The sequence below is a fragment of the Coturnix japonica genome, unplaced genomic scaffold (assembly GCF_001577835.2).
Source record: "Coturnix japonica isolate 7356 unplaced genomic scaffold, Coturnix japonica 2.1 chrUnrandom580, whole genome shotgun sequence".
Lineage (NCBI taxonomy): Eukaryota > Metazoa > Chordata > Aves > Galliformes > Phasianidae > Coturnix > Coturnix japonica.
In genome coordinates, this window is record NW_015439954.1 from 26,308 (window position 1) to 39,570 (window position 13,263).

Consider the following 13,263-nt stretch of genomic DNA (forward strand, 5'->3'; position numbering starts at 1 on the left):
GATCTCTATGTGTCTCTATGGGGTCTCTATGGGTCCCTATATGTCTCTATGGGTCTCTATGGGTCCCTATTGATCTCTATGGGTCCCTATGTGTCTCTATGGGTCTCTATGGGTCCCTATGGGTCTCTATGGGGTCCCTATTGGTCTCTATGGTTCCCTATTAATCCCTATGGATTGCAATGAGTCCTCCGAGCCGCTAGGGGGCGCTGTACTAATCTCTATTAATGTCTATGGGGTCCCTATTTATCCCTATGGGATCTCTATGTATCTCTATGGGTCCCTATGTGTCTCTATGAGTCCCTATGGGTCCCAATTGATCTCTATGGGTCTCTATGGGGTCTCTATAGGTCCCTATGGGTCTCTATGTATCTCTATGGGTCCCTATGTGTCTCTATGGATCCCTATTGGTCTCTATGGGTCCCTATTAATCCCTATGGATTGCAATGAGTCCTCCGAACCGCTAGGGGGCGCTCTATTGATCTCTATTAATGTCAATGGGGTCCCTATTGACCTCTATGTATCTCTATAGGTCTCTATAGGGTCCCTATGTGTCCCTCTGTCTCTGTACCAGTTTCTGGCAGCTCTCCACGATGACCAGTTTCTGTTGTGGCGACGTCCTGGCAAACACCATTTCCGGGTGTTCCCTCAGCGCCGCTTCCAGCGCTTCCGGTGTCATGGCCGCCAGCTCCGCCCCCGTCACCACCCGAGCCCGGGCCTGGCTGCAAAGGAAGTGGAGGAGGGGGAGCTTACTTCCGGCTTCCGGTTTGGAGCCACTTCCGGTGTGGGGGGTACATCCGGTGTAGAGCTACATCCGGTGTGGAGCTACTTCCGGTGTGGGGGTACATCCGGTGTGGAGCCACTTCCGGTGTGGAGCTACATCCGGTGTGGAGCTACATCCGGTGTGGACTCACTTCCTGTGTGGACTCACTTCCGGGTAGGACCCAAACCCAGCCCGGCCCCACACCTCCATTCTACACCCCCCCCCCATATCGCGATATAACCCCTGATATCGCGATATAACCCCCCGATATCACGATATAACCCCACCGAATATTTGCGTCTCCGTCGCTCTCCCCCGCGATATACCCCCCACATATCTCATTATATCCCCCCCCAATGCGTATATCCCCCCATATTTCGTGAGTATTATCCCCCCAAGATCGCGATAGCATCCCCCCATATCCACGATATATCCCCACCCATATCGCGATATTATCCCCCATATCCGCCCCTATAACCCCATATAACCCCATATAACCCCACTTATAACCCATTATAACCCCATATAACCCCAATCCCCCCATAAACCCCAGTATAACCCATACCTATCCCCCATATACACCCCACATATATTCCCCCATATAACCCCATTATCCCCATATAATCCCCAATCGCCCATATTCCCCCATATAACCCCCATATAAACCTCAATATAACCCCAATATCCCCCATATCCCCACATACAGCCCCTTTGTAAACACCTATATAACCCCATATATCCCCCCTAATACCATTCCCACCCTATATCCCCCCATTAACCCTATATAACCCCATTGTATCCCCCCATATAACCCCATTATAAACCCCATATACCCATATAGCCCCGGAATATTAACCCCATATAACCCCATATAAACCCCATATAACCCCAATAACCCCATATAACCCATATAACCCCATAAACCCCATATAACCCCCATATAACCCCAAATATATTCCCCATAACCACCATTATACCCCATAAACCCCATATCCCCCCCAATAACCCATTATATCCCCATATAACCCCTATAACCCCATATAACCCATATACCCCATTTATAACCCATATCCCCCCATATAACCCCAATATAACCCATATACCCCATATATCCCCATATTAACCCCATATAGCGCCCATATAGCCCCATAATAACCCCATATACCCATATAAACCATAAATCCCCCATATAAACCCCATATAGGCCATTAATAGGCCCCATATAACACCATATAACCCCATATAACCCCATATCCCCCCATATAACCCCATATAACCCCATATAACCCCATATAACCCCCATATAACCCCATATCCCCCCATATAACCCCATATAACCCCATATACCCCCATATAACCCCATATCTCACCCTGGCTGTACACTCTCTATGGGGATCCTGAGTCTGGCCGCCACCTCATCCGGGGTCTCGCTGCCCTCCGAGATGATCCCGACCGACGCCGCGATCGCCTTCGCCGTTATGGGGTGATCCCCCGTCACCATGATCACCTGTGGGGCACACAGGGACACATAGGGACACATAGGGATCCCATAGGGAAACATAGGGACACTATGGGACACATACAGACCCCATAGAGACCCATAGAGACATATAGAGATCCCATAGGGATCCATAGAGACCCCATAGAGACCCATAGAGACCCATAGGGACCCATAGAGACCCATAGGGACCCATAGGGACCCATAGAGACCCATAGGGACACATAGGGATCCCATAGGGACAAATAGGGAGAAATTGGGACCCATATAGGGTCATATAGAGACCCATAGAGACCCATAGGGACCCCATACGGACCCATAGTGACCCATAGGGACACATAGAGATACATAGGGACACATAGAGACCCATAGGGACACATAGGGACACATAGGGACCCATAGAGACACATAGAGTCATATAGGGACACATAGAGACCCACAGGGGCCCATTGGGCCGTTATGGGGTGATCCCCCGTCACCATGATCACCTGTGGGGCACACAGGGACACAATGAGGCACATAGGGACCCATAGGGACACATAGGGACACATAGAGACACATTGGGACACATAGGGACACATAGAGACCCATAGGGACACATAGGGATACATAGGGACACATAGGGACACATAGGGATACATAGGGACACATAGGGACACATAGGGACACATAGGGACCCATAGGGACACATAGAGACACATAGGGACACATAGGGACCCATAGGGACACATAGAGACACATAGAGTCATATAGGGACACATAGAGACCCATAGGGACACATAGAGACCCATAGAGACCCATAGAGATCCATAGGGAACCATAGAGACCCATAAAGACCCATAGGGACCCATAGAGACATATAGAGATCCCATAGGGATCCATAGGGACCCATAGAGACCCATAGGGACACATAGGGACCCATAGGGACATATTGGGACCCATAGGGTCCATAGAGACCGATAGGGACACATAGAGACCCATAGGGACCCCATAGGGACACATAGAGACCCATAGAGACCCCACAGGGACACATAGGGACACATAGAGACACATAGGGACACATAGAGACACATAGAGACACATAGAGACACATAGAGACACATAGGGACACATAGAGACCCCATAGAGACCCATAGAGACATATAGAGATCCCATAGGGATCCATAGAGACCCCATAGAGACCCATAGGGACCCATAGGGACCCCATAGGGCCCCATAGAGACCCACAGAGACCCCATAGGGACCCATAGAGACCCATAGAGACATATAGAGATCCCATAGGGACCCATAGAGACCCATAGGGACACATAGAGACCCATAAAGACCCATAGGGACCCATAGAGACATATAGAGATCCCATAGGGATCCATAGAGACCCCACAGAGACCCATAGGGACCCACAGAGATCCATAGGGACACATAGAGACCCATAGAGACACATAAGGACACATAGGGAGACATTGGGACCCATAGAGACCCATAGAGACCCCATAGGGACAAATAGGGAGACACTGTGACCCATATAGGGTCACATAGAGACCCATAGAGACACATACAGACCCATAGGGACCCATAGAGACCCATAACCCCCCCCCTGCCCTTGATCTCCCCCCATAACCCCCACATAACCCCCTCAAACCCCCCCATAACCCCATAAAACCCCCCTATACAACCCCCCCTATAAGCCCCATATCCTCCCCATATGCCCCTATAACCCCCCATATCCCCCATTACCCCCTATATCCCCCCATATCCCCCTATAACCCCTATATCCCCCTATAACCCCCCATATCCCCCCATATCCCCCCTATATCCCCCCTATAACCCCCCATATCCCCCCATATCCCCCCATAAACCCCCCATACCCCCCCATTTACCCCCTCATACCCCCCCATATCCCCCTCATCTCCCCATTAACCCCCACTATCCCCCCATAACCCCCACCCAATAACCCCCGCCCCCCTCCCCCCCCAGCCCCCACATATGAACCCACCCTGATCCCGGCTGTCCTACACTTGAGCCCCCATTATAACCCCCATATCCCCCTATAACCCCCCCACTGATCCCCCCATAATCCCCCACCATATCCCCCCTATATCCCCCCTATAACCCCTCCATATCGCCCCATATTCCCCCCATATATCCCCCCATATCCCCCCATGATCCCACATAAAGCCCCCATATAGCCCCATACTCCCCCATATCCCCCCAATAAAACCCCCATATCCTATCCCCCCCATATCCCCACATAGCTCCCCATATACCCCCCCAATCCCCATTATAACCCCCATAATCCTCCCCCATTACCCCCCCCCATTCTCCCCCCATATCCCCCCCATATCCCCCTATAACCCCTATCCCCCCTATGATCCCCCTATATTCCCCATATCCCCCATATCCCCCATAACCCCCTAACCCCCCTATAACCCCCATATCCCCCCCTATTATTTCCCCCTATATCCCGCCGTATAACCCCCCCATATCCCCCTATGTAACCCCTATATCCCCCTATATCCCCCATATCCCCCCTATATCCCCCTATTAATCCCCCTATAAACCCTCCCATTATCCCCCCACCATATCCCCCCTTATCCCCCTATAACCCCTTCATATCCCCATACCCCCCAGTATCCCCCCATATTTCCACCCATATCTCCCGCCCATAACCCCCCATATCCCCCTATAACCCCCCATATCCCCCCGTATACCCCCCCAATCCCCCCATTATCCCCCCATAGGCCCCCATATCCCCCTATATCCCCCATATCCCCCCATATCCCCCTATTTAACCCCCCAATATCCCCCCATTATCCCCCCAACTATAACCCCCCATTATCCCCCCTATAACCCCCATGATCCCCCCTATCCCCCCTATAACCCCCCATATCCCCCCAATATCCCCTATAACCCCCCTATAAGCCCTATATCCCCCTATATCCCCCATAATCACCATAAACCGCCCCTATAAGGCCCCATATCCCCCTATACCCCCATATCCCCCCATATCCCCCTATCTCCCCCATATCCCCCTATAACCCCCATATCCCCCATTATCCCCCTATAACCCCCCCATGATTCCCCCCTATATCCCCCATAATCCCCCATATGTCCCCGTTATATCCCCCCTATAACCCCCCATATCCCCCCATATCCCCCCCATATCCCCCCATATCCCCCTATAACCCCCCATAAAACCCCCCATATCCCCCATATCCCCCCATATCCCCCCTATATCCCCCATATCCCCCTATATACCCCTATTATAAGCCCCCACGATTCCCCATATCCCCCTATATCCCCCATTATCCCCCCTATCGCCCCACCCATAACCCCCATATCCCCCCATAACCCACCCCAGTATCCCCCAGCCCCACATATGAACACCCTGATACCGGCGTCCTACACTTCGAGCCCCCTATAAAACCCCCATATCCCCTATAACCCCCAATATCACTCCCCCATAACCTCCCTATCTCCCCCCATAACCCCCATAAACCCCCCTATAAACCCCATATCCCCCATAACCCCCCATAACCCGCCCCATAACCCCCAACCCCACATATGAAACCCACCCTATCCCCCGTGTCCCTACCGCTTGAGCCCGCCAATTTAAACCCCCATTCCCCCCTCTAACCCCCCATATCCCCCCATATCCCCCCTAATATTCCCCCCATATCCCCCTATAACCCCCCATATCCCCCCCAATATCCCCCTATAACCCTTCATACCCCCCATTAACCCCCCCATATCCCCCCTATATCCCCCATTATCCCCCCATTACCCCCTATACCCCCCCATATCCCCCCATATCCCCCTATATCCCCCCATATCCCCCCATATCCCCCCTATATCCCCCTATAACCCCTCATATCCCCCATATCCCCCCTATATCCCCCATGTCCCCCCATAACCCCCATAAACCCCCCCACATCTCCCCATATCCCCCCTATATACCCCCATATCCCCCCATAACCCCCATAACCCCCCATAACCCCCCCATATCCCCCATAAACCCCCCATATCCCCCCATATCCCCCCATATCCCCCCTATAACCCCCCATATCCCCCCTATCTCCCCCATAACCCCCATAAACCCCCTATAAACCCCATAACCCACCCCATAACCCACCCCATAACCCCCCCAGCCCCACATATGAACCCACCCTGATCCCTGCTGTCCTACACTGATCACGGCCTGTGGGACCGTGGCCCTGGGGGGGTCGATCATAGACACCAACCCAGCAAAGCACAGACCCACAGCCACGTCGGGGAGCTGCTCGGGGTCTGTTCCCACTGCAACTGTGCCGGGGGGCAGCCAGCGGGCACAGAAACCTATGGGGGGATATAGGGGGTTATATGGGGGGGGTATGGGGGGATATGGGGATATAGGGGGTTATGGGGGGATATGGGGGGATATAAAGGGTTATAGGGGGGATATAGGGGGGATATGGGGGTATAAAGGGTTATAGGGGGCATATGGGGGGATATGGGGGGATATAAAGGGTTATAGGGGGGATATAGGGGTAATATGGTGTGATATGGGGTCCAATGGGGCAGTAATACAGATCCTTATGGGGTCTCCCCCCATCCTATGGGGTGTATAGGGGTCTATGGGGTTCTATGGCTCCATCCTATGGGGTGTATAGGGGGCCTATGGGGTTATATGGGGGTCATGGGGTTCTATGGCTCCATCCTATGGGGTTGTTATAGGGCGTCTTATGGGGTTCTATTGGCTCCATCCTATGGGGTGTATAGGGGTCTATGGCGGTTCTATGCTCATCCTATGGTGTGTCATAGGGGCATATGGGTTCTATGGCTCATCCTATGGGTTATAGGGGTCTGATGGGGTTCTATGGCTCCATCCTATGGGGTTATATGGGGGGCTATGGGGTTATATGGGGGGCTATGGGGTTATATGGGTGGCTATCGGGTTATATGGGGGGCTATGGGGTTATATGGGTGACTATGGGGTTATATGGGTGGCTATGGGGTGTATAGGGGTCTATGGGGTTATATGGGTGGCTATGGGGTGTATAGGGGTCTATGGGGTTATATGGGTGGCTATGGGCTGAATAGGGGTCTATGGGGTTATATGGGGGGCTATGGGGTGTATAGGGGTCTATGGGGTTCTATGGCTCCATCCTATGGGGTGTATAGGGGTCTATGGGCTGTATAGGGGTCTATGGGGTTCTATGGCTGTATCCTAAGGGGTGTATAGGGGTCTATGGGGCTCTATGGCTCCATCCTATGGGGTGTATAGGGGTCTATGGGGTGTATAGGGGTCTATGGGGTTCTATGGCTCCATCCTATGGGGTGTATAGGGGTCTATGGGGTTCTATGGCTGTATCCTATGGGCTGTATAGGGGTCTATGTTGTGTATAGGGGTCTATAGGGTTCTATGGCTGTATCCTATGGGGTGTATAGGGGTCTATGGGGTTCTATGGGTGGCTATGGGGTTATATGGGGGGCTATGGGGTTTTATGGGTGGCTATGGGGTGTATAGGGGTCTATGGGGTTATATGGGTGGCTATGGGGTGTATAGGGGGCTACGGGGTTATATGGGTGGCTATGGGGTGTATAGGGGTCTATGGGGTTATATGGCCCCATCCTATGGGGTGTATAGGGGGCTATGGGGTTCTATGGCTCCATCCTATGGGGTGTATAGGGGTCTATGGGGTTATATGGGGGTCTATGGGGTTCTATGGCTCCATCCTATGGGGTGTATAGGGGTCTATGGGGTTCTATGGCTCCATCCTATGTTGTGTATAGGGCTCTATGGGGCTCTATGGCCGTATCCTATGTGCTCTCCCCATAGACTCACCCAGCACTCTCTCCCCTCTGCCCCCCAAGTCTCCGTACGCCCCCTCGAAGGCCTCGGTCCATTGTTGGTCCAACGGCAGCTCCTGCCCCTTTAACATCACGGTGCTGCAGCGAGCGACCACCCGCTCCGGGGCCCCTTTAAGGACCAGCAGCTGACGGTCACCGGCTGTATGGACTGACAGCTATGGGGTATATAGGGAAATATAGGGATATATAGGGTTATATGGGGTTATATGGGGGATATGGGGATATAGCAGCGCTGCAGGACCCGCTCAGGGGCTCCTTTAAGGACCAGCAGCTGACGGTCACCGGCTGAATGCACTGACAGCTATGGGGAGATATAGGATATAGGGTTATATGGGGTTATATGGGGTTATATGGGGGGTAATAGGGGATATGGGGGGATATGGGGGATATGGGGTTATATAGGGGGGATAAGTTGTGGAATATGGGGGGATACTGGGGGTATAATGGGGGATAGGGGGGGTAATGGGGGGATATAAGGGGTTAGTAAGGGGCTTATATGGGGGGTATATAGGGGTTATAGGGGTTATATGTGGGGTGGATATAGGGGGATTATAGGGCAGATATGGGGGATATGGGGGGACTATGGGTTATAGGGGGGATTGGGGGGATATGGGGGGATCATGGGGGATATGTAGGGGTATGGGGGGGCATAGGGGGGATATGGGGGTTATACGGGGTTATATGGGGGGGTAATGAGGGGATATGGGGGGATTATGAGGGGTAATAGGTGGGGATATGGGGGGTATATAGGGGGATATCGGGTTATAATGGGGGGTGATATAGGTGTGTTATATGGGTTTAATATGGAGATATAAGGGTTTATAGGTTTACAAGGGGTTTATATGGGGATATACGGGGTTATATGAATTGGGGGGATATTGTGGGGTTTTGGATATGGGGTTATGGGGGATTGGGGTTATAGGATTGGGGGATATGGGGTATGGGGGATTATGGGGGTGAATGGGGTTATATGGGGAGGATATGGGGGATATGGGGGATATAGGGGGATATGGGGAGGTGGTTTATTATGGGGGATATAGGGGGATATGGGGGGGATTGAGAGGGGTATGGGGATAATGATGGGGTAATATGGGGATAACTGGGTTATATGGGGGATATGGGGTTATATGGGGTTTATGGGGGGATTGGGGGGGGATATGGGGGGAAATGGGGGGAATAGGGGATTACTTCACTACCTGAAATAGGTTAGTAGGGACTCATAGGAAGGGCGCACAGGTCACAGATAGGAGAGATTAACTCCTACAAGGGGAAAATCACCACATTAGGGTGAGCAGGTGACTCCAAGTCATCCATCAGAGGCTAGTGGAGGCACGTTATGGGGGATATAGGGGATATGGGTGGGATATTGGGGGGAATACGGGGGTTATATTAGTACGATCGAACTACAATACCGGCGTTATGGGCTATCGATTAAGGAAGCGAGAGAGTCGTCATATATAGGGGCATTTACTAAGTCATCTACAGTAAGCTATAGACAGAGATCTTTTATCTTAAGTAAGAGAGGAATATGTGATAGAGAATCACTTAGTTCGGGGATATGAGGGGAATAATGGGTTATAGGGTTATTATGGGTTATATGGGGTTAATGGGGATATGGGGGGATATGAAGGGCGAATAGGGTGGTTATATGTGGGGATATGGGGGTTATATGGGGGGATATCGGGGGGATATATGGGGTTAATATGGGGTTATATGGGGATATGGGGGATATGGGATATGGGGGTATGGGGGGGGATATGGGGATATGGGGATATTTGGTTATATGGGGGGATATATGGGTTATATTGGGGTTAATGGGGTTATATGGGGGTATATGGGGGAAATATGGGGAAAATTGGAGGCTTAGGGGGGATATATGGGGTTATATGGGGTTATGATCGGGATATAATGGGGTTATATGGTTAATGGGGTTTCTAAGGGGTTATATGGGGTTATATGGGGATATGGGGACATTAAGGCCAGCGCTGTACGGACCCGCTCCGGGCCCCTTTAAAGGACCAGCAGCTGCCGGTCACTGGCTGTAAATGGGACTGTACAGCTATGGGGAGTATATGGGGTATAGGGGGTTAATATGGGGTATATGGGGTTTATATGGGTTATATGGGGGGGAATAATGGGGGATATAGGGGGATCATGGGGGATTATGGGGGGATATGGGTTTATACGGTTATAGGGGGAATATGGGGGTTATATGGGTTATATAGGGGGATAATGGGGGGATATGGGGAGATAGAGGGGTTGGGGGGATAATGGGGGGATATGGGGTTATAGGGGGGATATGGGGGATTGGGGGGATAATGGGGATAATGGGGGTATTATGGGGGGATGATGGGTTATATGGGGTTATATAGGGGGGATATGGGTTATATAGGGGGATATGGGGTTGTATGGGGAGATATAGGGAGATATAGGGGGATATATGGGGTTATATGGGGTTATAGGGGGGGATATGGGTTATATGGGATTATGGGGTTATAAATGGGTTTATATGGTTTATATGGGAAATATAGGGTTATATAGGTTGTTACAGTTATATGGGGGAGATAATGGGGTTATATGGGGGATATGGGGGGGATACTGGGTTATATGGGTTATATGGGGCTTATATTGGGGGAATGGGGGTTATAGAGGGGGATATGGGGTTATATGGGGGGATGATGGGGGATATGGGTTTATGGGGATATTGGGGATATGGGGGTTATATGGGGGATATGGGGGATATATGGGGATATATGGGGTTATATGGGGGGTGTAATGGGGTTATATGGGGGGATATGGGGGATATGAAGGGGTAATAGGGGTTATCATGGGGTTAATATTGGGGTTTATATGGGGGTTATATGGGGGGTATATGGGTTATATGGGGGAATAATATGGGGGATATGAAGGGTAAATAGGGGGATATGGGGGGATTATGGGGGTTATATGAGGGTTATATGGGGAATTAGGGGATAATAGGGGGATATGGGGGGATATGGGGGGATAAATTATGGGGATATGGGGAGGTTATATCATGTAATAGGGGGATATAATTGGGGTATAAGGTGGGGGATATATATGTGGTGGGTTTTATTTGTATGGGGTTTTATAATATGGGGTTATCTGGGGTCTATGGGTTATATGGGTTATATGGGTATATGGGTTCTATGGGTTCTATGGGTTATAGGGTTATGATGGGCTATATGTACCCTGGAACTTGTTGCTTGATTGAATGGCAGTCAGCCACCCATAGCCCCCCCATACCCCCCTATATTAACCCCATACCCCATATCCCCCCATATCCCCTCATATCCCCATAATAACCCCCATATCCCCCCATATAACCCATATCTCCCATATCTCCCATATCTCCCACCTGGAACTTGCTTGCGGAGTTGAATGCAGCTTAGCCACTTTTTGGGTATTTCCCTTGCTCCTCGATCCCCCCAGCGTCACCCTCGGCGAATTTCAGCAGCGCCGTCTCTCGAGGCGTCCCAGCCCACCCGCTATGGGGAAACGGGGGCGGTAGACCCATTGCACTGATTGGACCCATTTGAGGACCCCATAGGGACCCATAGGGACCCATAGAGACATAGGACCATAGAGACACATAGGGACCATTGAAGTGCATTGGAACCCATAGAGACCCATAGGACGACCTCATCTGGGACCCATAGGACCCATAGAGACACGATAGAGACCTATAGAGACTCCATAAAGACCCATAATGAGAACCCACTTGGGACCCATAGAGAACATAGAGACACCATAGAGACCATTGGACCATAGAGACCCATAAGAGACCATAGAGACCCATAGGGACCCATAGAGACCGCATAGCGACCCATAGAGACCCATAGAGACCCATTGAATTGCACTTGGGGAGACATCAGGGACCATAGAGACAAGGGATCCATTGAATTGATGAACCATTGAATTGCTATTGGGACCCATAAGACCCATAGGGACCCATTGGGACCATTGGGACCATGATCCCCTTATCCCCACCATATCCCCCATATCCCCCATATCCCCCCATATCCCCCCCATATCCCCCATATCCCCCCTATTCCCTATATCCCCCATATCCCCCCATATCCCTCTATAACCCCCCATATCCCCCATAATCCCCCCTATTACCCCATCACCTCCCGCCCCATATCCCCCTATTACCCCCATATCCCCCTATATCCCTATATCCCCCATATCCCCCCATATCCCCCCATATCCCTATATCCCCATATCCCCCCATATCCCTCCATATCCCCCATATCCCCCCCCCATATCCCCCATATCCCCCTAATATCCCCCATAATCCCCCTATATCCCCCATAACTCACACCCCTATTACCCCCCATATCACCCCATAACCCCCCTATATCCCCCCATATCCCCCTATTACCCCCCATACCCTATACCCCCATAATCCCCCTATATCCATATCCTCAATATCCCCATATCCCCCATATTCCCCCCATTCCCCCCATATCCCCTATCCCTATCCCCCCATATCCCCCATATCCTCTAAACCCCCATATCCCCCCATATCCCCTATTACCCCCCGCCCCATATCCCCGCCCCATTACTCCCCCCATAATCCCCTATTATCCCATAATCCCCCTATAATCCCCTATATCCCCCCATATCCCCATATTCCCCATATCCCCCATATCCCCATATCCCGCCCATATCCCCCCATATCCCCATATCCCCCATATCCCCATATCCCCCCTATATGCCCCCCATATCCCCTATATCCCCATATCCCATTCCCCCATATCACCCCCATATCCCCTATATACCCCATAATCCCCCCTATTACCCCATATCCCCCTTTACCCCCCCATATCCTAACCATATCCCCCATTATCCCCCATATCCCCCATTTCCCCACACCCCCTATATCCCTATATCCCCCAATATCCCCTATATCCCATATCCCATAACCCCAATATCTCCCATATCCCCCACCATTCCCCCTATATCCCCATATCCCCCATCATCCCCATATCCCCATACCCTATTACCCAAGACCCATTACCCCATAGGTCCCATATTCCCCCAATATCCCTCATATACCTGAATCGTCGGGCGGCTCCGCGTGTACATAAAGGTTACGTTTGGTGGTGGATGCTGGCGCATGGATGAACCGGTCGAA

At 51.4% G+C, this 13,263-nt stretch overlaps 1 protein-coding gene across 1 annotated transcript in view; it reads right to left on the reverse strand.

The window, feature by feature from the left end:
• LOC107307398 (potassium-transporting ATPase alpha chain 1-like) overlaps window positions 1-13,263 on the reverse strand; it is a 41,886-nt gene that overhangs the window by 18,151 nt on the left and 10,472 nt on the right. Inside the window, 5 exon segments of the mRNA XM_015850909.2 lie at window positions 569-719; window positions 2,131-2,267; window positions 4,252-4,272; window positions 6,442-6,590; window positions 8,080-8,260. Coding sequence (XP_015706395.2) covers window positions 569-719; window positions 2,131-2,267; window positions 4,252-4,272; window positions 6,442-6,590; window positions 8,080-8,260 — 639 coding nt within the window.